Genomic DNA, 26,451 nt, shown 5'->3' on the forward strand with positions numbered 1-26,451 from the left:
ACTATCCAATCTGCTTATAATTAAAAACATTTTAGTCATCTAGTTGGAAAATTTGGCCCATCTGTATATGAAAAATTTAAATTTGCCAACTAGTTGACAATAAATGTTGCCCCAGCAAAACTTTCATTTTCCAACTAGTTGACTAATAACTTCTCCCCAGCAAAGCTTAATTTTTCCAACTAGTTGATTAATAACTTCTCCCCAACAAAATTTAATTTTACCAACTAGCTGAAAAGAAATATTGTACCAGAAAACAATTCATTTTCCAACTAGTTGACTAATAACAGTTAGAATTTATTCTGAATGGCATAACATATGTTAATAATAGCCTATAGGTTTTTTTCAACTTGACTTATAACTATTGTTACTATTGTGTTACAACTTCTGACTCTCACCCTGTCTCCCTCTTAATGGGAGATATATATTGGGCTTTGAAGCCAGGGATTTTTGTTTTGATTCCCAGGATAATTAATCTTATACCTGGTCCCAAAAGTGAGATTGAATTTGTCAAAGCTTGAAGAGTTATTCCTCCTGTCTGTTTAAGGAAAAATGATGCATATTTGAAGTTTTGTTCATTTCTATCTTGCATTTAATGGACATAAATCGTGTATGTTCCTTCATTTATCTGTCTTTGTTTCTTTTCTGGAGGAATATTTTTGTCGCCTTAGAATTTTAATTAATTTTTCCAACTAGTTGACTAATAACTTCTCCCCAACAAAACTTGATTTTTCCAACTAGTTGACTAATAACTTCTTTGCAGCAACACTTAATTTTGCCAACTAGCTGGAAACAAACATTGCCCCAGAAAACAATTTATTTTAAAACTAGTTGACTAACAACTTTTCCCCAGCAATACTTTCTTTATCCAACTAGCTAGAAACAAACTTACCCTATAAACACTTTTGTTAGCCATCTTTTTGGCAAGTAACTTTATCCTCAGAATAATTTCTTAGCTAACAACATGACATAAAGAGAAAACAAAAAACATACTATTCCTGGTCCAACAAAAATTGGCAGTATGTGCTTTTAACAAATGCACTACAGCTAAGGTAAATCAAACAAACTGAATCCAGGAGTATATAGTCTTGAAATCAAAGAACTAAAAGGCTTCTCCTTCTATAAGTGTGCTTTCCAATCTTAGGCAACAGTCTGCAAGATAGTCTTATCTTGCAGACTGTTGCCCCAGGTTCACAGAGATGCAATTTCATATAAAAATGCACATTTTTGTGCAACCTGCCAAGGTTGCACAAATATAGAAGGAGAAGACTTTTAGTTCTGTAGCTTAAAGACTATTTACCCCTGAATTCAGTTTGTTTGATTTTCTGTAGCTGTAGTGCATTTGTTAAAAGCACCTACTGCCAATTTTTGTTGGACCAGGAATAGTATGTTTTTGTTTTCTCTTTATGTCATGTTGTTAGCTAAGAAATTATTCTGAGGACAAGTTACTTGCCAAATAGATGGCTAACAAAAGTGTTTATAGGGTAAGTTTGTTTCTAGCTAGTTGGATAAAGAAAGTATTGCTGGGGAAAAGTTGCTAGTCAACTAGTTCAAAAATAAATTGTTTTCTGGGGCAATGTTTCTTTCTAGCTAGTTGGCAAAATTAAGTTTTGCTGGGGAAAAGTTATTAGTCAACTAGTTGGAAAAATAAGGTTTTGCAGGGGAGAAGTTATTAGCCAACTAGTTGGGAAAATTAATTAAAAATTCTAAAAATGAGACAAAAATATTCCTCCAGAAAAGAAACAAAGACAGATAAATGAAGGAACATACATAATCTTTGTCCAATAATTGCAAGATAGAAATTAACAAAACTTCAAATCTGCATCCATTTTCTTTAAACAGACAGGAGGAATAATCCTCCAAGCTTTAACAAATTCAATCTCACTTTAGGGACCAGGTATAAGACTAATTATCCTGGGAATTAAAACAAAAAATCCCTGGCTTCAAATCCCAATATATAACTCAAAATAAAAATATTAAGATATTTTATGCTATACACAATAAATTCTAATTATTATTAGTCAACTAGTTGGAAAATGAATTGTTTTTTGGGGCAATGTTTAGGATATGCTAAGATTGTTGCCAATAGAGGTAAATATAATAAACTTGCGTTGGCCAAGCTTTACTCAACTTTTTGTGACCATTCAATTCTTTTTGCTTCTGAAATTTTTCTCCTTCTTAAGAAAAATGAGTTAAAAAGAATACAGATTAATTATTTTAGATTTTGTAAATTTATGTTATTTCTTCCACCTTGGACCAAAAACCGGGTAGTTATTAATAAATTTCTTGTTCCTAATATTACTGAAAAACTGGAAGCACTACACAGAAAACTGTCAAATACTGCTTGTATCCGTTTTTCTCCACACCATCACCTTATCAGGTTTTTTCAGTCATAAGTTATTTTTCTTTTATTTGTTTAACTGTTTTTCTCTGTTTGGTCATTCTACATTTTTTAGTATTGTAAAGAGTGAGTATAATTCAAATAATGATAATAATAATGACAGCTTGTGTCCATATTTCTGCATATTATTGCTTATTAGATTCTGCAAGTTGTGTTTTTTTTCTCTCTTCCTCTTTTCCCCCTCCTTTCATGTTATTTCTTTTTTGTTTTAGTTTCTTTTAAATTATTATGTGTTATTCTGTAACTAGTAATCTTTGATTTATATATTGATTTGTGTTGCATTTTATGTTTTTTTCCTCATGATACTCCACGTATTGTACCTCTGTACAGTGTGGGTTAGAAATAAATAATAATAATAATAATGTTTCTTTCCAGCTAGTTGGCAAAATTAAGTTTTGCTGGGGAGAAGTTATTAGTCAACTAGTTGGAAAAATTAAGTTTTGCTGGGGAGAAGTTATTAGTCATCTAGTTGGAGAAGGAAAGTTTTGCTGGGCAACATTTATTGTCAACTAGTTGGCAAATATAAGTGTTGCTGGGGAGAAGTTATTATTCAACTAGTTGGAAAATTTAGATTTTTCCTATACAGACGGGCCAAATTTTCCAACTAGATGACTAAAATGTTTTTTAATTATAAGGAGATTGGATAGTACCATTCTATATAAGCTTATAAACTAATCTTTTCCAATTTTCAAAGGGTGGAGTCCCATTCAGGAATGACCTACTTCTTGTTTGGCCCTAGCTGGATGGTTACAAGGACAGTTTTTGGCAATCTATAATACTTCATTTTCAGAATTTTTCATACCCATATTATCATTTCTATTGTTCCATATTATCATTCCTAGTAAGCAGGATTAACCAACACTTTTCATACAGATATCCACTCTGACTATTTGAAAAAATTAGTTTATAAGCTTATATAAAATGGTACCTATCCAATCTCCTTATAATCAAAAACATTTTTGCCATCTAGTTGTAAAATTTTACCCATCCCTATAGGAGAAATCTATATTTTCCAAGTAGTTGACAAGAAACATTTCCCCAGCAAAACTTTTATTTTCTAACCAGTTGACTAATAACTTCTCCCCAGTAACACTTAATTTTGCCAACTAACTGGAAAGAAACATTGTCCCAGAAAATAATTCATTTTCCAACTTGTTGACTAATAACTGTTTTCCAGCAATACTTAATTTTGCCAACTAGCTGGAAAAAAACATTGCCCTAGAAAACAATTTATTTTCCAACTAGCTGACTAATAACTTCTCCTCTCCAACACTGAATTTTGCCAACTAGCTGGAAACAAACCTTGTCCCAGAAAACAATTTATTTTCCAACTAGTTGACTAGTAACTTCTCCCCAACAAAACTTTATTTTTTCAATAGGCTTTCACCCTGGCCTATTTATTATAGACTGGGCTGCTTGAAACTGTGCGTGCACACATCTCTAAGAATAGAAGGGTAAATTATCCAAATATGGTAAAATTTCAGTTTGGCAGCCCTTCTCAAAAAACATGGTAAACTAATCAAACAATTTTCTTATTTCATGCTCTTTTTTAATATATTAGTTGTCATCCTGACAACAAAGCAACCCTCACTCCCTGATGATTCCATCAATATATACAAAACTAAAAGAAAATTCCAAAAAGTAGATGACAATTTGCTAGATATTTTCCATGGAAATTGCCTACAGATTGTTCTTGGTATCCGGATGACTGACCATAATTCAAACAGTAGGCTGTACAAAAATTGTGATTCAATCCTGCTTTCTAGGGGTGTAATGAAAGAAAGGTTGAGATGGCTATGGCACATTCTGCAGATAAAGGATGAAAAATTGTCAAAGATTTTCTTTTTTTGGCCAACTGTCTAGGGCTAAAAGGAAAGCAAGTTGTCCTTGTCTGGGGTGAGAGGATGTCATAAAGAAAGATTTAAAGGAAATGAGAACTTCCTGGGAGGGGAGAAGTTAATTGTTTTCTGGGGTAATGTTTGTTTCCAGATAGTTGGCAAAATTAAGTTTTGCTGAGAACTTATTAGTCAACTAGTTGGAAAAATTAAGTTTTACTGGGGAGAAGTTACTAGTCAACTAGTTGGAAAATGAATTATTTTCTGGGTAATGTTTGTTTCCAGCAACACATGAATTGAAAATCATGTATTTTGCAGTAAGCATCAAGACATGGCTAATTGTAGAAAAAGTCAATACAGATAGTCTAAGTGATTGAGAAGGAAATCTGGGATAAGCCCTTTTTAGGAATGTATAAAAATGATGTTTGGAGGAGATTGGATAGTAACATTCTATATGAGCTTATAAAGTAATTTTTTCCAATAGTCAAAGTGTAGAACCCCTTTTTCAATAGTCTTTCACTCTGGCCTATTTATTATAGACTGGGCTACTTGAAACTGTGAGGGCACACATCTCCTAGAATAGAAAGGTAAATTAGTCAAATTTCCAAATAATGGTAAAACTTCAGTTTATCAGCACTTCTCAAAAACATGGTAGGCTAATAAAATAAAAATAACAATGTTCTTGTTTCAAGCTGTTTTTCAATATATTACTTGCTATCCTGACGACAAAGCAACCCTCCCTTCCTAATGATCCCATTATTATATACAAACCTAAAAGAAAAATCCAGAAAGTGGATGACAATTTGCCAGATGTTTTCCATAGAAATTGTCAACAGATTTATCTGGATTCCTGGCTAACTGACCCTATTTCAAACAATAGACTGTACAAAAAATTGTAGTTCAATCCTGCTTTCTATGGCTATAATGAAAGAAAGGTTGACATGGCTATGGCTAGGGCACATTCTGCAGATGAAGGATGACAAATTGCCAAAGATTTGCCTTTTTGGCCAACTGTATAGGGCTAAAAGGAAAGCAGTTTGTCCTTGTCTGGGGTGAGAGGATGTCATAAAGAAAGATTTAAAGGAAATGGGAACTTCTTGCAAGGGGAGAAGTTACTAGTTGGAAAATGAATTCTTTTCTGGGGCAATGTTTGTTTCCAGCTACTTGGCAAAACTAAGTTTTGCTGGGGAGAAGTTATTAGTCAACTAGCTGGAAAAATTAAGTTTTTTCTGGGGAGAAGTTATTAGTCAACTAGTTGAAAAATGAAAGTTTTGCTGAGGCAACATTTATTGTCAACTAGTTGACAAATTTAAATGTTGCTCTTTGCAGGCATTGTAATATGAATAATGAAACAATTGACCATTGCCTATTTGAAATGTAATATGCTGACGTCTGCACAACATACCTTGCTTTGTAAACTGTGAAAATACTTCAAACACCACAAAATCTCACTATCAGCCAAGAGCTTATCCAACTATACCTGCACACAGAGCACAGAAATCGATATCTATCATCTTATATTTGAACTCCTTGAGTCAAAAGATCTACTGAAAGATATCTAATAAATAAGAGACAACCAAGACAGTAGCTCTGTAGCCCACAGAGTGAAGCAAAAAGAAGAGGGCTAAATAGTACCAACTGAATAGCCCGCCTGCTGTGAATTAGAAGAAGAAGAAGAAGGTTGGTTTCCAGGTCAATTTTTCAGAAATTATCTCCTAACATTTATGGGATAACAGAAATAGGAACTTTTCGCATTTGATAGAGGTGATAGGATGGGTTCTGAGAAATGGTCGAAAGGGATTCAATGCGTGAATCTGCGACACGTAAATAATTTGGGTTCATCAAATGTCATAAATATACAGTAATATGGTGCATGGGTCCATAAGGATTATCAATGATGATAATTATATAATTGTATATTGTACTGGTTGATGGGGTTATCAGGGTTTATGTGTTTATATAGTTTGATAATGCACTGGATACTGAGATTTATTAGATAGTGTTACCTGATACATAATATGGTTTGTGATCGAGGAACAACGATCAAAAAGGTAACCGTAATTTTCGTAAACGAAGCTAGGATGAAAATTGCCAGGAGTCTATGGTAAGTACTCTTCGTTGGTTGAGGTATGATGAAAATAGATGCTATTAGGTTGTATCTGCACTGGACTACGCATTGTAATGATTGATTTCCAATATTTCATTCCAATTCCTGGAATAAAAATAACTAGGCAGAATCACACGTTCTTTAAAACAAGTCGTCATAATACCTAAAAAGCAATATAATTGGTTACATTTAATGGTCAACGTTACGCTACAAGGCAATATTAAGCAAATGCCAATATTAATGCACATGTATTGATTTTAACAAAATGACATAAGTTACACTACATCATTTAGTTTGAGGTCTCATTTTACAACATATTTCAAAGCATCGGTTTTCAAACACGTCCGTGCTGTTTAAGAAACGCACGTTTTAGCGTTTAGACAACATGATTTTACGCTAACGACACTTAAAATGTAGGCGCAGGAAATAGCAAGGGCTAGTGGACGCCTCAAGAGCCAATTATTTCCTGATGTCTTCCCTATTCATTGGCGTGGGCGTTGTCATAGGGTTCCGGGTTTAACTTCTGCATATCAGCCGTTTTTCCGTATCTTCCTTTGGGTTTTACCTTCTTAGTCTCAAAACTGTTCAATAATTAAAAGTCAGTAAGGTTCTCATGATCAGGGAAATCGCGAATACGAAACATACGGTCAGTAGTATGTTCCACCAAAAATTGTTTGAGAATAATCTGTATCTATTATCCACGTACGTTAGTCTCTGGTCTTCATTAGTAAATAGGGGGATCTGGGAATCTAATGCTTCTCTTATTTTTGTAAGCGGTAATGTTCCTTTATTCTTATCTATTTTGAACCATATCGAGGTTTTCATTTCCTCACTTTTTATATTGGAAATAGTGTGCGACAGGTTGATTGCTTTAAAATTGATTATTTTAGGACTTATTATAGTTGTGCTCGTGGTAATTAACTGAGTTTGAACTGTTGACTCTTTAGTTATAAGTCGACATCATTGTTTCATTGTTATTGTACCCACATCTTGTAATAGTAATTCTGTCCTGTAACTAGGATTGATTCTTTCGGCGTTATTATAACAAGACAAAGTTCCAACAGTTTCTCTTGGAACAGAAAATAATCAAAGATCATTTCCAAGGTGTATAAACATTTCTCGTTTAGTACATCCTACCAAAGCTTCGAATGAATCAGGTATTTCATCCTGTTGTGTGTCTTTTAAAAATATGTCTAACACACAAGATCCAGATTTGACATTATAAATAGGTAACGTAAGCCGGCATACTAGGTTTTTGAATGATACGCACTTTTAAGTCTTGTGGATTAGCTAGGGCATATTTTCGTCTATCTTGATCAACAAGTAAATACTCTGCTTCCGGTGTGATAGTCATAAATGAATTTGTCCTCTTTATATTGGCGGGGAAGGTCGAAATTTTGTACAAGTCGTAAATGGATTGCCGGTTTATCAATAGAATTGTTACTACTGCGAATAACTATTTATTTATTTCCGTAATGTGGACTTTTAATTTGGTATAGTAAAGAAATAAATTTGATAATTTTGGCTCTACGGGTAAATGTAAACCAAACGTTAGGTGCGTTTTTTATTTCGTCTAACATACCTCTTTGGTTATAAGGATCTACTAAGTCGTATGAAAAAATTCCTCCCAAGAGGGCAAATAATGTGTATTCGAACCTACTAACGTCTATCACTAGATTTAGCAGTGATATGGTAATTATATTGAGTAATACCATGGCAAGGCTGATGTCTGTAACCACGAGGTCCACTTTGTTACTTAAATAATTTACTACTTTTACAGTCTTTGAGATTTTCCTAGATATCATTTCAACTTTGTCTCTCTGGTAGTTTTCTACACTAGCTTGTATCTTCTGAACGTGTAATGTGACGTTCATGGCATTATTCAACTTATTTAAATTTTCCCTCAGGCTGTTTAAGTCTTCCTCCGTTGTTAAACCAAAAATGCAGGAGGTGAGTTCTCCGATGATGGAAGTTAGGCTTGTTGACCTACGGTATTTAATTCTTCGAAAGAATACTTTAAAAGTCTTCGTGGTATTTTGTTTTAATTTTCGTACTTCCGTATTAAATAATTCAAATAAGGCTTGTAGTCTTTGTCTGTATAAAATTAAGAAGGCTTGATGAGTTGAAACTTTTTGGACGTTTTTCTCATTTAGATTAGGTAATGGTTGTTCGTTTATCATTGCGTAATTTCCATCATAAGGTTTTCCTTTCCTTGTAGTCAGTAATTTAGGGTTTTCTAGGGATTTCATTGCAGTAAAGTCTCACGACAAGTATACAATATTATTCGCTGATCTTTTCTTTCTGTCTTCCTTGGTGCTTGTTCCAAGTGCCATGTCAATTTCTGCCATTTTCTTATCACAGTCATCTATTACGAATTTTGATTTTAGTTTGGGGACAACTGGAATTGGAAACTCTTTATTATCTTTACTATGCATTATTTTACTAGCCTGTAATCCTTTATCCGACCTTAGGAATTGAAATATCGGTTCTTTGAGTTCATTCGTGTTTTTCTCTAGTCTTGTTACTTGTTGAAACATGGTTTCGAAGGGTTTGGGGTCCAATATCATAAAAAGTTTCCATGCATTATGGCTAGCTAGCAATGAGTTTTCATCCTTGTATATTACTCCATGCTTTACGATATCTTGGGCGGCTGCGTGAACAACGAGGATTATGATGATATTCTTAAGCCTCATCTTTTTGTTTGTTTCTTGAATTAATTTATCATTAATTTTACCTATTTATGCAAAATTCGTTTATTTAATATTTTATTATTATTATTTTATATCAATTCATTTTTTGAATTGCTTTATGGCATTGCTTGAACAAAACTAAATTGTGAACGCAAAACAGAATTTCTGTTTATATAATATATCTTGGGATTAGAATGGTTACGGAAGTCTTACCTTTACTCTGGTTATGATATGCCTCAAAGGCTTAGTTAATAATTACTACACAACTTAATTTTATATTATGTTTTTCGAGTAAGCAACACATAAATAAGTAAGCAAGCAACAGATAAATACGCTGGTAACCTATTTTCATTATAAGCCTTTTAATAAGATTATTTTTGTTATTGCAACTAGAATTATTGGAATCTGCACTAAGACAAAATAATTTATGTTTATGAGATTAACTTATTCCATAGTTACATATTCCCATTTCCTCAATATTGATTCACTTGATTCATTATTATTATTATTTTTTGCGAGAAATTTTTTTTTCGAAAACAGAGGTTATGATGTTTTTTTTTTGTTAGGTTTAGAGTTTAGAATCTTGTTTTAATTTTTCTTGCTAATATTTTTATAGGCGTATCTTTTTATTTGGTGTGTTTTCATTCGTTTTAGAAACAATTTACTACTAGTTGCTGTGGACACAATCTCCCTACGACAAGAACATTTGAATGCAATTGCTTGGGTAATAAATCTGGACATTTGACTTTACATTAATTAGGGATATTTCCATCTTTCAGGTTTTTTAACCGTTCTACCTGACTGTGTCGTTACTTTTTCTTCTGTTTCTTGCGGTTTTTTCTTTTTAGGTTTTGCTAGCGATATAAGATCAAACTTTTTGTATTGTTTTTTTTCAAAAATTCTTGCCCTTTTAATTTTGTTTCTTTCACGTGCGCGGCCGCTGAAGTCGGTCTTGCTTTCCCTATTTCTTAAACTACCACCTGGTCTGATTTGCCGTCAGACTCTTCGGAACTGGTTTCCGATGATTCCACATTAAAACTCTTAGATTTGGCACTTTGCGTTTTTGAGGTATCACCTGCCCTTCCTTCGTAGATTTCTACTCCTCTGGAAGTAGAGGGTTTATTCTCTAAGTCCTCGCCTTAAGTTTTCAACTTGGGAGACTTGAAAGACTCTTGAGAACTCTGAGAGGAATTAAAAGTTTTTGCGGGGTTCCTCCATTGTTTAAATGCCATGTCTTAAGGGGGATGGGACATTTTTTGCACCAGTGTGTCCCTCCATGAAGTCAATTGTTTAGGCTAGGTCTTAGACACGGTTATATCATGATACTGTCCTTCCTGGGCGTCCTTGGGTGTTTGATTCCAAGGCAAACCACTTTGCCTTGTTTTTATGGGGAAATTTATTAAATCCATAGCTTCTCGCACATTTGTTTTAATTAAATGTTTGGGAGGAGCTTTCTTTATGATAATACCCGGAGTTTCTACAGCTTTGTTCCATTCTTCCTATAAGGGCAGGAGTCTCTCTAATGGGGTTGGTGGGGAAACCATATCGTCTGGAAATCTTTTTGGGGGGGGAAGGGGTTAAAATTCTATCCGAAAAAATTGGGTTTTCGGAGATATCGTATAATCTAATTCTCCTGCGCTCTCCGATGATGAACTTTTTGGGTTTTGTGGCGTTTTTATTCTCACTGGTATTACGGGTTTTCTTTTAGGAATAACTAGATTTTTCATAGCTAAAAATTCTTCAAAGTTTTTCTCGTCGCTATCATTTTCACAATAATCTTGTTTGAAATTAAACGGTTTTAACTCGGCTAACCTTGACTTGGGGGGCTCGTCTTCTGCGCCTGACGAATCGGTAGACGAGGGACGCGATACCCATCTTTCCGGGAATTTGGCTCTTTTTATTCGGCTAACATGTGCCTTGTATGCTTTTCCATTATCGGAGTTCTCCATTTTAAAAGTAAAATCGTTATCGTACTTTTTGACTATTCTGTACGGTCCAGAATATTTATTGGAAAGTTTTTTTGCATTCCGTCTTTGCCTCGTTCTTTAGGTAGACGCAATCTCCTATCTTAAAATCTATATTCCCTTTGATTTTGGGTAGGTGTCTTAGCTCTTGACTTATTTTACATTTTTCCAACCCTTGTTTTACTATTTTATAAGTTTTTCTCATCCTATTTAGGAATTCTTGTTTGTAATCCTCCGTGTTCTCATAATACTGTTGGGATTCAACAATATTATGATACGGTATTCTGTAGTCGTGACCAAAAATCAAATGAAAAGGGTTTTTTTTGGTTGTTTCTTAATCAGCAGTATTGATTATGTTTCTTAAATAAGGTAAGAATTGATCCCAATCGTTCCTGTTGTCTTTTGTATAAATGCTTAGTACATTCGAAAATATTATATGCCTATTTTCTATTTTAACATTAGCTTGTGGCTGATATGGGGATGTCACCAATTTCTTTATGTTAAGAAAATCCATTAAGTCTTTTGTTACTTTTGAAACAAAATTGCTTCCGTTATCACTTATAACCTTATTTGGAATGCCAAATTTTAAAAATTATTTCGGTAACGCCTTACTCGTGGCGTAAGCGACTTGATTCTTTAATGCTTTTGCAAAAGTAAATCCGGAAAAGTGATCTATAACTGAAAGAATACAAGTATGGCCTCTGTTGGAAACAGGTAAGCCTCCACTGGTTCCATATAAATCAAATGAGACGATATCAAAGGGGATCCTCGCTACCGGGACTCTTCCCATTTGGGGGTTAAGATAGGCTTGGGTTTTTTTTCTTAAGTTACACGCTTCGCATTTACTTACAAATTATTTAAGTTTTGTTACTGCCGACGGCACGTAAAAATATTGTTTTAATTTATGGAAAGTTTTTGTTATTCCTAATTGTCCACCTATATCTGAATAAAAATATTCGAATGCAGGTATAATTAAGTTTTGGGGTACTATAGGTATTATTGAGGTTTGGTTTCTATTTGCCTCAGCTATCACGATTCTGCATAGTATTTCTTCATCAAGATCATAGTAAAAATTATCTATTTCTTTACTAAGAGTTTTGAATTTATCTGGTAACGCATCATCATTCACAAAATAATTAATAAGTGCTAAACACATTTTGTCCTTTTTTTGGTTTCTTTTTATATTTTCTAAAGACAAGAGACAATAATTATCCTTATTTTCTTTTACTGTGTCTTTGACTTTGTTTTTCTTACATTTATGTTTACTCTTAGTATTGATAGCGTTAATTTCGTTTTCCTCGGCCTCCGACGGCTTATTTTCTGGGAATCTACTCAAGAAGTCATAAGCTGCATTTTGTTTACCTTTTAAATATTCAAATTCGTAATCTAGGTCTTGAATTTTCATAATCCATCTAGCTAGAATTCCCGTGGGGTTTTTGAAAGTGTGCAGGTACTGCAGGCTTTTATGGTCTGAACGTAATATAAATTTTCTACCAATTAAATAGTGTCTAAATTTGTCCAAGTGGTGGATTATAGATAATAATTCTAAGTTGGTGGCGGAATAACTACTTTCGCCTTTTGATAAGGCTCTACTCGAATAGCATATAACTTTTTCTATTATTTTTTGTTTAGGCGTTCCCTCTATATGATTAGGGTTTTCTACCGGGATTATTTGCAAAAGAATAGCGCCAATGCCCTTCGAACTTGCATCAGTTGTAACTAAAAATTGTCCATTCTTAAAATCAGGCAACGATAATATTGGTTCCGAAGTGAGTGCCTTTTTGAGACGGTCTAGGGAAGTTTGAGCTTCCTGGGACCAGGTAACATTTTGGGAGCTCCCTTTAGTTAATTCCGTTAGGGGTTTCGCAATTTGGGCGTAATTGCACACAAATTTTCGGAAGTAACCAGTAAGACCTAGAATTCCTCTTAATTCTTTCATAGTTCTAGGGGGTTTGAGGTTTTCAACACATTTTATTTTGTCTGGGTCTGGAGATATCTCCCCTTGTCTCACCGCTAATCCTAAAAACTTGACTTTGGGGTGAAATGAGTTTACTTTTACGTCTGGCATTTTAGATTGCCCTCTGATTTTCTCGAAAACTTCAGCTAATATTCTCAGTTTTATTCGACGTTTTCTCCCACGAATAAGATCTCATCAACAAAATGAATGATATTCTGTAATCCTCTTAATAGATGTAATAAGGGTCTACATAGCGCGCTTGAATTTGTCTTAAGTCCAAAAGGTGCTCTTAAATATTCATAGGAACCACATTCAGTTGTAGAAAATACAATTTTATAGAGATCTTTCTCGGCTATTTTCACTTGGTGGTACTCCTGGGTAAGATCTAAAGAAGTAAAACAATGTTGTTTTGGCTTGAGATAAAGTCAAGGATTATATCTATTCTTTGTAAAGGAAATTTAGCGTTCACTGCTTGCTTGTTAAGGGCTCTATAATCTGCTAAGAGTCTCAGGTCACCATTCTTTTTTGGGACTAAGATCACTGGTGTAGAATACGGACTTATACTGGGGCGTATAATCTAATTTTTTCTAATTCATGAATTTATTTTTCAACCACTCTTTGTGCTTATAAAGCACACGACAAGGCTGTTTTATGACGGGATTACCTGTCGTTAAAATTGTATTGTCATAAGAAGGTGTCAGTTCGATGTTATCGTTGGTTATGAAAAACACATCTTTAACATTACATAATTATTTACATAATTTTTCTTAAGTTCTAAGGCAGTAATATGATCCATATTAAATCTGTTTAAAAAGTATAATTTAGTTAGAAGGTATTTGTTAGTTGTGGTTTAAATGCCGTTAACTAGGTTTCTTTTGGAATTTTCCCATCCTTCTAAATCATTCTCCGAGATAATTTGGATTTGAACTAGACATGTTCCCTTTTTTATTGTAATTGTATCATTTTCGGGGTTAACCTATTTTTGGGGAGACTATTATCTGCTTTTAGATATTTTAAAGGGTTTTCCTATAATAACTTATCGGTTATAGGTCTAATCAGATTTTCTTATCAATCTGTATCACTCCAATAAAATAAATTTAAACTATAAACTTTGTAGCGTTACTAGTTCGCATATTATCCTCCAACTTTACGACCGCGCCATATGTAATGTTAAGGGGTTTAATCTGTATACCGATCGCGCCCACTGCGCCGTTGAGGTTTAAAGCTGTGAACTTGCACCTTATAAGTTTTCCGATCGCGCCACTTGTAATGCTAAGGATTGTGCCAATTGTGCCATCGAGGACTGCGCCACAGCAATGGGGAGTAAGGCAAATGGGTGACCTCGCCACTCTCAATCTTAGAGAGAAAATGAAATATGTAACTACAAAAGTGTAACCTCTTTTCCTCAAATTACCTCGGAATCAGATTCCTTAGGGAGCGCTGCCTAGGGAGTAAAATTGAACTAGTTATCTACTTTGCGATGAGATACAGGCATATAATAAGAACAAACACAAATAGAAAAGTAATGGATTTATTGAACTTACATTTCAGGTATACAACAATACATGTATATGAGCAAGGCTTCACTTCGGTAGGAACATAAAGTCTGTAATCATACTGCTTGGGTTCTGAATAATAGTAGTCTTCCGAAAAACACTTTTCTAACATTATAAAACACTATTCTTGATTCTGCGTGCCAAGAGCTATTTCACGATTGGCTCAACTCCTTGGAGGGCCCGCTACCTTGGAATTATGTTTGCAAACTAAACTCATTATGCTAACTGCCCATCCAATAATTAGTTTTCAATATTTTTGATGATTAAACATTCATACTGCTATGATAACTTAAACTTCCTGTGAACTTTGTATCTAGTGATTTTTTTTTATTGCCAAGTATCTTCACGAGATTCAAAACCATCTTCCTTGTCTAGCTGAGAATAAAATCATTTTTTCTTTTGCTGATTAAGAATTTAGACTCAAGTTTGAAACGGGATTTAAGCTTAATTAGGGGAAGTTTAATTTATGTCGGAATTATCCTTAGAAGGAAATAATTTTATTTTTTTGTATTTTAAATATATCGCATATTACTCACGGTACAGATGGGTTAAAGCAAGAGTGATACATGGCAAAATGTACAGGACATACAAAGGCTAATTTGAGCTATATATTTGCACATTTGGGGGCAAAGTATAGTGGAGCTGCAGTTAAAATGTGTTAGCTATAATTTTTCTGCATGTTATGAAGTAAGAATTGTTTTCTTAGCATATTTCCTTCTCAACAACTCTAGTTATAAGTTTATACCACAGCCACCCTCCAGATGTATGACTGGCCTCTGCCAGCCATTACCTGAAAAGTTAAAGATTGAGGCCATGGCACAACATCAACTTTAGACAAGTGTGCCAGATGGTAAAGGGTGACAAGTGCCAGTTTGCCTATGGTGCTGTAATTGAGTGTTTGCACCTAGTAGACCCTGTTTATGTAAAGTTTAATAATAGTGGCTCTGCAGAAGGAGACACAGTATATAAAAAATTGAGACATCCTTCAATTTGTAATTTTATGCTCATTTTTAAGGTTTTGTTTTTGTTTTTGGCAATCTATTTCCAGCCCCCCCCCCTCCTCTATATAATCTTAGGCTATATTGAACATAAATCAAGATTATGCTATTAGATTGATTATTCTATGCTCTTTTTCATCATAATAGTTGTTACCTTGACAATGCAAAACATCCCCCCCCCCTAATGCATACATACTACTAATGCTAACAACTCACTACAGCTCAAGCTACCTGAGGGCAACACAACTATGGATGTTCCTCCTCCATCCTAATCTATTTAAAGGATCACTCTTTACATCCTCCCAAGAAGTTCCCATTTCCCTATATTTTTTTTTACAAGATCCTCCTACCCCAGCCATGGGAAACCTGCTTTCTGTTGTTTAGCCCTAAATGGTTAGCCAAAAAGGACCATCTTTGGCAACCTGTCATACTTCATCTGCAGAATGTGTCCTAGCCATCTCAACCTTTGTCTCATTATAGCCCTAAAAACCGGAGTTGAACCACACTTTTTGTACAACCTACTGTTTGAAATATGTTCAGTCTGCTGAGTACCCAAAACAATCTTTAGGCAATTTCTCTGTAAAATAGGTAGCAAATATATCTGTTTTTTTGGAGCACCCATGTTTCAGAACCATATTTCAAAACATATATTTGTTTATTTTACTTTCTATTGATCAATCTGTTATAAAACTGGTTGCTCTGCGAGGTATTTAATTTAGCCTGATTAAGGCTGCTGAATATTGAGTAAAAAAAAATACTGTGTTAAATGATTTGAAAATGTGAATAACAATAGACAGAAATATTATAAACTGACTAATGTAAATATGCTGGATAATGTTAATTACAAATTTCATTGTATTTATGTTACTTTTTTGTATAGGCTTGGATTGTTTAAGACTGTTAGGGGGGGGGGCTGGTAGTGAGTTGTCAAAACATGAACAAAACCATGAAAATGAGCATAATATTAGCACTCTAAAGATGTCTCTCTTTTTGCTCTTGCATGTCTCCTTCTGAAGAGCTGCTATGATTGACCTTTACTCTTGGTTGTTGCTGTTTGCTTGCCCCACTTAGTGAGTTCCAAAATGGACTCACACAGTTAGCAAAGAAGATGAACTCCTCTCACTTACTGCAGAATTCTTGATAAAATTTCCCAGGTAACCATGTGTTCTGGTGTATTCACTTTGACCAAGAACAGGCTTGACGTTGTTGCTGTTCATCATTGTCTTACTGATGGGCTATTACTTAGAGGTATATATAGGACCATCTGGGGAGGTGGGGTGCATTGTCAGAAAAGAGACCATGATATTTGGAAATAATATAAGGAATAAACAGTACTACTTTTATTTTGTTAAGTGAACAGTTGTAATGCCTGATGATAAATTGAAGACAAATGAGGTATTACAGCAATCCACTAGGGTTATATTCTAGTTGGGCAGCTCCAAAGAGTCTCAAGTGTCTTAATAAAAGTGTTAACATTAGATTTGCTATTTGATACCTTTCCAAATACCCTATTATATTTTTGTTTCTGAAAATGCATAATGGTCCCAGTTATAGGCCTAGGGTGTTTACAAAACTGAAAGAACATATTAAAACAATTAAATTCTTACATTATAATATATAGGCTATCATGTTTCTGTTAATCAAATTAATACAGAAATGTTTCCTTCCATTGTTATACAATTTTTTTAATTATTTTAAAAGCTATTTTTGAATTGTTTTCAAACACTATATTTCTCCCAACCATTCTTTTGATATTGCTTATATCACTTGTAAATACTCTTCAGAGTTGCCACATTATCACCATATACTGATTTCAACATTTCATGAGCCTCTTTGGCATTTGTCTGCAACTTAAAACAAAACTTAATGTTAATGTATTGTTCAAAACCATGATGTACAACAGACACAATCAAACCAACTTCACTCAACCAGCTCTGGAAGTCAACTGGCAAGTTACAATTTGCTCAAACTAAACACCAGTTATCAGTGGTGGATCCAGTATTTTTTTAGGGGGGGGTGCAGAATAGGTTGATCCAATAAACTTGCATTAGGAGCAAGTTTAATTAATGCAAATTCGTGTTAATTAAGTAAATCACACTATTTTAGACTATGTTAGGGGGGGCGCTCCCCCTAGCCCCTCTCTTGGATCTGCCACTGCCAGTTATATCAAGGGATCAGAATATAGAATGTATTACTTCAAATGGATGTAACATCAACAGTTGCTGTTGAGAATTTTAAAGACTACACTACCTTTCTATGACAAATAAAAGGTTCAAATGGGAATAGATCCTTTTAATAAACAGTGATAAATTTCACACAAAAAATACTAGATATTTTGGTCACATATGCAGTGACTGTCATCAGTAGTAACTAGTATTACTATTCATGATGGTCACTGCATATGTGACCAAAATATCTAGTAATTTTTCTGAAAATTTTCACTGTCTATTAAAAGGATTTATCCCTATTTGAATTTGTATTTACAGTTGCTGTTAAAAAATTCATTCACTGTATTTTTATTGCACCTTTCTTTTATAACAGGGACAAAAGCTAGCCTTTTGCCCAACACTGGCATGATGGGAATCAAACCCCTGGGCCCTATATTCCTATGTAGCAGCAATCAACTATGCTACCATGGGGTAACAATTCCTGAAATGAATCTCAAAATATGATCATAATGATTTTTTTTTTCTAGAAGAGGCTTTAAATTTATGAATTAATAGACTGTTTTTGTAAGGAATCAAAATCAGATGCATTTTGCTATATTTTAACAATTGTTTCTTTTATCACAAAGCCTGAACATAATGCTTTTTGTTAAAGAAAATGATTTACATTTGTTAATTAGCTAAATAGCCCAAAACCAATTTTCTTTACCATATATATGTATAAAATAAGAAGCATTTCTGTCTGTCTCTGTGGCTTGTATGCATTGTTACACTGGTTCATCCAATTGCCAAAATTTTTTAAGAAGTTTTTGAATGCACTTGCAAAGGTTTAAGGTTTAAATCCCCTCCTTCCCAAGGCTCTTTTTATACTTTTTATGTTGACTGAAATTAGAGACCCCTCATCACAAAAACCAACAGTTTTTTTCTGGTCAAGTTATTTACATTTTCTGGGTGTTCAATTAATGGGTTAGTTAGAATTCTGTCATCTTACAGACTTCCAAAATTACATAAAATAATTTTCAGTAAACTCTGAATTTGGTATTCCACAATACTATTAACTTTAAAATCCCTATTATTATTTTACATATGTGGAAAATTTCCTGCAGGAGAAGTTTTCCTTCTTAGCATGAATTTGATTTCCATATTTTTTCTGACTCTTTGCATACATAATCAATATTAATTAGGTAATTTATATAAATGTAGGGCAAAGGATAACTTTATTCAGTCTGGGACTAACTCTACCGTGGAAAGCATGACATTTGAAAATTACATTGTTTGTGTTTTTATGATTCATTACATTATCATGTTTTTTTCTATCTATGGATTTGATTCCCCAATGAAGGGAATAAGTTAGGGGGGATTTCTGGTGGGAGAATTGTTTACATGGGGAGTTTTGTAGGGTAATTGTTTGTATTTTTTGTTCACTGGGCCCAGTTATACTTGCTAATTGTGGAATGCTGGAATCCTAGTGATCATTTCTTTACTGCTAAAGTCCTGTGTTTTAACTATTATTTCTAGTTAATTTATCAGATTGGTTTAACTACTTTGTAATATAGATTTAATTATAGAGATGGGCATAGACACTATTTACTAAAGGGGGGGGGGGAGGGCTGTGGATAGAGCATATACACTGTTGGCTATAGGAGGGCGATATGTCAAAGTTCTTCAAAAACATAATACAAGTCTAACAAAATGTCCAATTTTAGAATGAGGAGGAGCTTGATGAGCTAGAAAGAAGGAGATTAAAGAAACTGAAAGCTGTCAAAGAAAGTGAGGATGAAGAAGAAGAAGGTGAGTTCAGTTCATTTTTATAACATTGATCAAATTGTGTAAAAATCTTTAAATATTGACCAGCCAAGTGGGAGACCAATCCCCATTAACGACATATGTTGTTGGAGATTATCAGAGGTAAATGTTGAATAAGAATAAGCCAAATTTATCTCCCTTTCCCAATACGCACTTTTCTAAAATACATTATAGAATTCAGTCAGGCTCAAATGGACTAAATTTTCAGGCGTTTTTGTATTAGTTTTCTAATTCAAGTGGTTCAATTCCCTCATCCCCTTCTTTGCAGACATTCCAATATAAAAAATTAAACAAGTGACCATTCCTTTTTTTGAATGTAATATGCTGAAGTCTGCACAGTGTACCCTGCAATGTAAACTGTTAAAGTGCTTCAAACACTACAAAATATCACTATCAGCTAAGAATCTAGTTGACCACACCTGCACACAGAGAACGGAACTCAATGTATATTCTCTGACATTTCAACTCCTAGAATCAAAAGATTTATTAATCACTTGCAATCATTTCAACTCACATAGCAAGTCAAAAGGAAAAGGGTTGAATAGTCTCAAGGGAAAAACCAATGTTTGCTGAAACAGAAGAATGTTCTGTATCTTGGGAGTGAGTGCCTTGGGTCTTTTATTATAAAGCTTGAAAAGTGCTACTTCTCATAAGGCCTGTACTTAGGTTGGCTGCTGGTGAATTTGTTTTAAATATTTGAATACAATATTTTGGATTAAAAGATTCAATGTTTTCTCCACATATTTACTCTGAAATTTGTGTGAGTAAAAAAGAATAAAAGCAAAGCTTTAAAACACCAGTCAGAGTCCAGTATGTCCAGAGTCATCTGGAATTACGTGGCAATGAGAAGGCTGGTGAAACAGTAAAGTAGGCAATTGCTAGTCAAACAACATTAAAGAACTTAACTATTAGAGATATCGACCAACTACATGCAAAGACAATTAACTTGTGAATTCAAACATCATTAATTTGCAAGTCAGATTTGTAAGGAGCATAACTTTTAGAGATATCAATGGACTAAATGTGAAGTCAAATATCAATAATTTGTAAGTCAAGTAACACCATTGAGGAACATAACTATTAGAGATATTGAGTTCTGTTTTGTTTTGTGCTTTTTCTCTAATTGTTAAAGAAGAGAGACACCTTAAATAAAGTTTAGGGCTGCAAGTCCAGTTGTAAATAAACAGCTATCAGTATATAATGCAATTGTGTTCTGCAACAGATCGTCGTATTTTTATTTTCAAAAATGATACTTGCCTTGAAAAAAAACTACACTACATGTAGCATTTACCAATGGCGTCAATTGAGGAGAGGACAGGGACATGTTTTGCTTAGATTTTTTGCAACCCACCTAGAATTGGAAAAATACCTTTTCTTGGGGTATTTTCATTGAAAGAATGATAAAAGACAAATCCCTTCCCCCATAGATTTAGAAAAATATATTTTGTCCCCCCCCTCCCTAAATGTTCGTGAATTGACACCAATGATATTTATTCTGTTATTTGAAAACCAGATAAATTATAATTAAAGAAAATGATAAAAACTATTTGCTGTCAAACTGGTCAAAATATTCTAAACAGAATCCTTTTGTATAATTTTTGGCGATTAGCGCTTAATTAAGGGGAGGGCGAGGGGTAGAGATGAATCTTGCTAAACAAATTTGACTGTTTTGCTTAAAACACTACTTTTTAACAGTATTAGATCACGCTATTACACAAGAGAAGGGTGGAGAAAGGAGTTCCTTGAAGATATATCTAAACTACACCCTTGACTTACTTGACTTAAAGCTCTTGCTCGGCAGCGTCGCCAGCGTAGAGGGAACCAGTCGTCAGCGCCGTCAGTCTTCTCCAGAGTGGTCAGTTCAGGGCGAGGGTTGTCGCTTCAGCCGGGTTGATTTTTCTGGAGGCGAGCCAATCACGGATGACGTCCGCCCATCTGGTGCGTGGTCTTCCCCTAGGACGCCTCCAGCCGTTTGCAGTTGGGTCGAAATCGAAGATGAGCCGGGCGGGTGTTTGGGCAGGCAGACGGAGCAGATGACCATACCAACGCAGCGAGCGAGACTCAAGCTGCTCGGACAGGGGTGGGAGTTTGAAGGACCTGAGGATTTCTGAATTTCGTACCCTGTTGGGCCATCGGGAGCGTTCTATTTTTCGGAGGTGTTTCGTCTGGATGGCATCTACCTTCAGCGTCTGTGTCTGAGTCAGCGACCAAGTCTCAGCAGAATAGAGCATAATGCTGGCAACCGAAGCAGAGTATATTCGTGCTTTGGTGAGACGGCTGATCTGGGGTTTATGGAAGACTATTTTTAGAAGGCGACCGAAGACAGAGTTTGCTTTTTCCGCTCTTGCTGAAATTTCGGCATCTAGGCTTCCGTTTGAGCAGACAATTGAACCAAGGTAGGTAAACTGCTTGACTACCTCTACAGTCTGGCCACAAATTTCCACAGATGACAGGTGGTTGGACGGCGTTTTCTCAACGGGCATTATCTTGGTCTTCGACCAATTTATTTTCAGACCGAATTTCTCAGCGGCAGAGGCCAGTGTTTCCAGTCTAGTTTTGAGGTCACTAATGTTTTCGCATATTAGCGCCACGTCGTCGGCAAAGTCGACGTCTGAAAGAAATCTTCCAGCAAAGCCTATGCCAAACGGCTGCACCTTCTGTGTTTTATTCAGGATGTGGTCTATTACACAGTTAAAGAGCTCAGGTGCAGCGGCACATCCTTGTCGGACACCATTTTTAATTTTGAAATATCCAGAAGGCCGTCCATTTACAATCACCGCACTTTCAGTTTTATTATACAGTTCTTTGAGGAGACGGACGATTTTCGTGGGTACGCCAGCAGACTGGAGGATTAGCCATAGTGACTGCCTATCGACAGTGTCGAAGGCAGATCGAAAATCGACAAAGGCAATGTACACCTTCCTCTTATATTCAAGAGTTTTCTCTACTAGCTGTCTAATCGCATGGATGTGCTCGGTGGTGGACCTGCCTGGCATGAAGCCAGCTTGCTGGGGGCGACGCAGGGCATGGAGGTATCTTGTTGCCCGTTTGAGAAGCAGCATAGCGAAGAGCTTTCCAGGAACTGAGAGTAAAGTTATGCCACGATAATTGATACATTCTGCTTTGCTCCCCTTCCTCTTGTAGATTGGCGCAAGTAGGCCCTTCTTCCAGTCTGAGGGGATTTTTTCAGAGTGCCACACAAGGTTAAACAGCATTTGTAGCCAGATGATCATGGCTGGACCCCCATTTTTAAGGAATTCCGATGTTAGGCCACATAGTCCTGGCGCTTTGTTATTCTTTAGCTTGCGGGTGGCAGCTTTTATCTCCTCCGCTGTAAATTCAGGACCATCAGGAGCAGGTATGGTAGTAGCCGCAGCAGCCGCTAGCTCATGGTCCGTCTGGTCTGGTGGATCAGAGTTGAGCAGCTTCTCAAAGTGGTCCTCCCACTGGCGGAGGCATTGTGATTGGTCGTAGATATTCTCACCGCTAGCGCTTCGAAGGTATGGCGTAGTTTGAGTGTGCTGACCTGACAGCTCACGAAGAATCTTGTAGGTGGCTCCACTGTCCTTTTTCTTGGCGGCCTCTTGCAGTTAGGTTGCCTTGCTGTCAATAAAAGCCTTGCGGTCTTTATGCAACATGGAATTGCGCTCTTTGTTTAGCAGTCTGTATGTAGCCATGTCCCCGCCAAGACGTGCTTCTCGCCTGAGCTCTATGATGGCAAGGGAGTGATTACTGATCCAGTCCTTTTTCTTCCGTTGCCTCATTCCAACAACGTCAGTTACTGCCGCAAGAGTGTTCTCTTTGAAGGACTTCCATGCAAATTCACTATCATCTCATTGGCCAAGGACCTCAAATCTGTTGGATATCTCCACATGGAACCGCTCAGCCAGAGCGGGGTCCTGTTGGATGCGACCGGCATCAATTTTCCGAGAAGACTGGCTGTTCTTCATAGCTTTGAGGCGGAGCTTAATTTTGGCTGCTACCAGCCAGTGGTCGGTGTTCCCGAGCTCGGCGCCACGGTAGGTGTGGCAATTCTGGACAGACGACAGCCAACGTCGACGTACGATGATGTAGTCGAGCATCTTCTTTGTTGATCCATCATTGCTATACCAGGTTTACTTGGCTATATTTGGTCTCTGGAACCAGGTGTTCGCAATCGTTAGACTGTGGGCCAGACAACAATTCAGCAGCCTCTCTCCATTATCGTTTAGGCTATCCACTGTAACAGGTCCAACAGTGAAATCCCACAGGCCTGATTCGTTTGAAATACTTGCATTCAAGTCTCCTAGGAGGAGGAGGTAGTCATGGGGAGGTACAGAAGATAGTTCAGAACTAAGCAAGTTATAGAAATCGTCTTTGTCTTCTTCATCAGCATCGTTTGTGGGGGCATAGCACGTAATGACAGTTATTTTGCCGTGCTTCCCATCCAGTCTTGCTGTCAGGAGTCTAGGCGATACTGGTTTGAATGACAGGAGGGCCCTACGTGCAGCACTGTTCAATACTAGGCCAACGCCTCCTCTTCTTTGGCTACCGCCAGACCACAGCAATGTGCGTCCTTCACCTATGTCCTCTTCACCATGTCCAGGGAAGTGTGTTTCGGTGACTCCAGCTATTGTGACTTTATATTTTTTTAGTTCTTTTGCTAAAAGAAGCTTCGAACCAGGTTGGTTCAGCGTCAGGACGTTCCAGGTGGCCACATTGGTGCCACCTTGGTCAACGATGTTCAGAGGGGATTTTCCTTGGGCGGTCCGAGGTCAATACGGGGTTTGAGATGATATATCAGAGGCTGAATTTCTGGGTCCATTCATAGCAATAGAAGATTCTGGAGGAGGGCTGCCAACCCAACCGTCCCTAGATGCATTTGGTTCTCTGGTGGCTAGCCAGGTATCCAGAGGCACGTGGAGGTCGTTCTTCATGCGCCAATTTGCATGGGAGCTAACTCCGGACGAGCATCATTACCTCCAACTACACCCTACCTCAAAGAAAAGATAAAAAATACTGGCAAGTTTTTTAAGATTTCGATTCCAATTTAACAGTTCATTACGAAAACAAACACAGGAAAGTTATACTAGACTGTCTGAATGCTCTTAAAAAATGGCAAAATGTTTGGTATTTTTGTATTCAAGATTGATTTCAGATGTAGTCTGCTGATATCTCTAATGGTTAAATCTCAATAGCATTATTTGAGTTACAATTCACTTCCATTTTTCTTCTCAAGTTAATGATTTCAAAGGTTATTTGACTTCACATGTAGTCTGTTAACATTTCTGACAGTTATGCTATTGAGTGGTGTTATATGACTTACAAATTACAACATTGGGTTCACACGTTATTGGCTTCTTAAGTTACTTGACTTCATATATAGTCTGCTTATATCTCTAATGGTTAAACCTCAATAGTGTTATTTGAATTACAAATTATTGTCATTTCACTTCACAAGTTATTTGACTTCACATGCAGTCTGTTGACATTTATAATAGTTTTGCTCCTCAGTGGTGTTATATGACTTGCAAATTACAACATTTTTCTTCACAAGTTATTGGCTTCACAGGCTTTTTGACTTCAAATATAGTCTGCTGGTATCTCTCATGGCTAAACTCAATGGTGTTATTTGACTTACAAGTTACTGACATTTCACTTCACAAACTATTGATTTCACAAGCTATTTGGCTTCGTATGTAGTCTGTTGACATTCCTAATAGTTATGCTCCTCAGTGGTGTTATATGACTTATAAATTACGACATTGGGCTTCATGAGTAATTGACTTCGCAAGTTAGTTGACTTCAAATATAGTCTGTTGATATCTCCAATGGTTAAACCTCAAAGGTATTATTTGACTAATAAATCACTCACATTTGACTTCACAAATTATTGATTTTACAAGTTATTTGAAAGTTATGTTTCTCAGTGGTGTTGTATGACTTACAAACTACAACATTTGGCTTCACTAATTATTGACTTCACAAGCTGCTTGACTTCACACGTAGTCTGTTTTAAAATTAAAATTTGTATTCTAGTATCTCATTCTCAGCTACCAGTGACCAAGAAGTAAAACACGGTTCATTAGTTAATAATTGGACAGGAAAAAACAACCTTTAAGGGGTGGACACGCGTAGCTTTTTTCGGCACCGATTTGCCGAATTGGCACCAAATTGCAAAGAAAACGGATGCGATTTGAGCTTAAAAATTTTCGAGTTTTCAGTGCCGATTTACAAAAACTGCACCGAATTTCATCATGGTCAGCCCAAAGATCCTGAAAACTCTCGAAAATGACATCACAGCAAGAGTTGAGTCATTTTTGAGGTGCTTCTAGATCTTTCTAAAAAGTCCTGCAAATTTGTTTGCCAGTAAAGTAAAAAGGAATAAGCCGCCAGTGACTGGCAAAATTAGAAGACACTAGCAGATTAATGGTTGACAGGTCAGGGGAACGAGGGACTAATATCTAAATTTAAAGAGTACAGTAGAACGCGTTTCTTCTTCTTGCATTTAAGCTTATTTTTCTTTTGTTTACAGACGATGATGAACGTCTTCGAGAAGAGCTCAAAGACTTAATCGACGATGCACCAATAGAAGACGAGAGTGGAGATGAGAGTGGCAGTGAAGGCAGTTACAAAGGAAGGAAAAGAAGAAGGGAAGAAGATGAGCTTGATGATAACCTTGAGGAAGAAGATTACGAGCTACTTGAGGAAAATCTTGGAGTCAAGCTCAAAAGGGTATAATGTGATTAATTTTGATAGTTAATTGCAGATGATTTACTTTTTTTCAAGAGGGGTCCAATTTACCTTACAATAAATGTTTTTTTTTTCTGGAAATTTGACTTTGAGGGGAAAGGATTAAAACTAGCCTTTTGGTTAACATTCCATCCAAGGTCCTTTTTCGCCACCCCAATTGTACCAAACGATTTTCTGTTAGATTACGGCACCAGAATTGCTGACTAACAGAAATTTATTCCCAAAAATTAGGTGAATATTAAT

General features: G+C 35.9%; 1 protein-coding gene across 1 annotated transcript in view; it reads left to right on the forward strand.

Moving 5' to 3' along the window:
• Spt6 (transcription elongation factor Spt6) overlaps positions 1-26,451 on the forward strand; it is a 104,312-nt gene that overhangs the window by 728 nt on the left and 77,133 nt on the right. Inside the window, exons 2-3 of the mRNA XM_089086166.1 lie at positions 19,377-19,461; positions 25,991-26,190. Of these exons, the coding sequence (XP_088942292.1) occupies positions 19,377-19,461; positions 25,991-26,190 (285 nt within the window). The remainder of the gene's footprint in view (positions 1-19,376; positions 19,462-25,990; positions 26,191-26,451) is intronic.

Source organism: Artemia sp. Qi Xiang Cuo, chromosome 3 (genome assembly GCF_049724085.1).
Source record: "Artemia sp. Qi Xiang Cuo chromosome 3, ASM4972408v1, whole genome shotgun sequence".
In the NCBI taxonomy this organism is placed as follows: Eukaryota; Metazoa; Arthropoda; class Branchiopoda; order Anostraca; family Artemiidae; genus Artemia; species Artemia sp. Qi Xiang Cuo.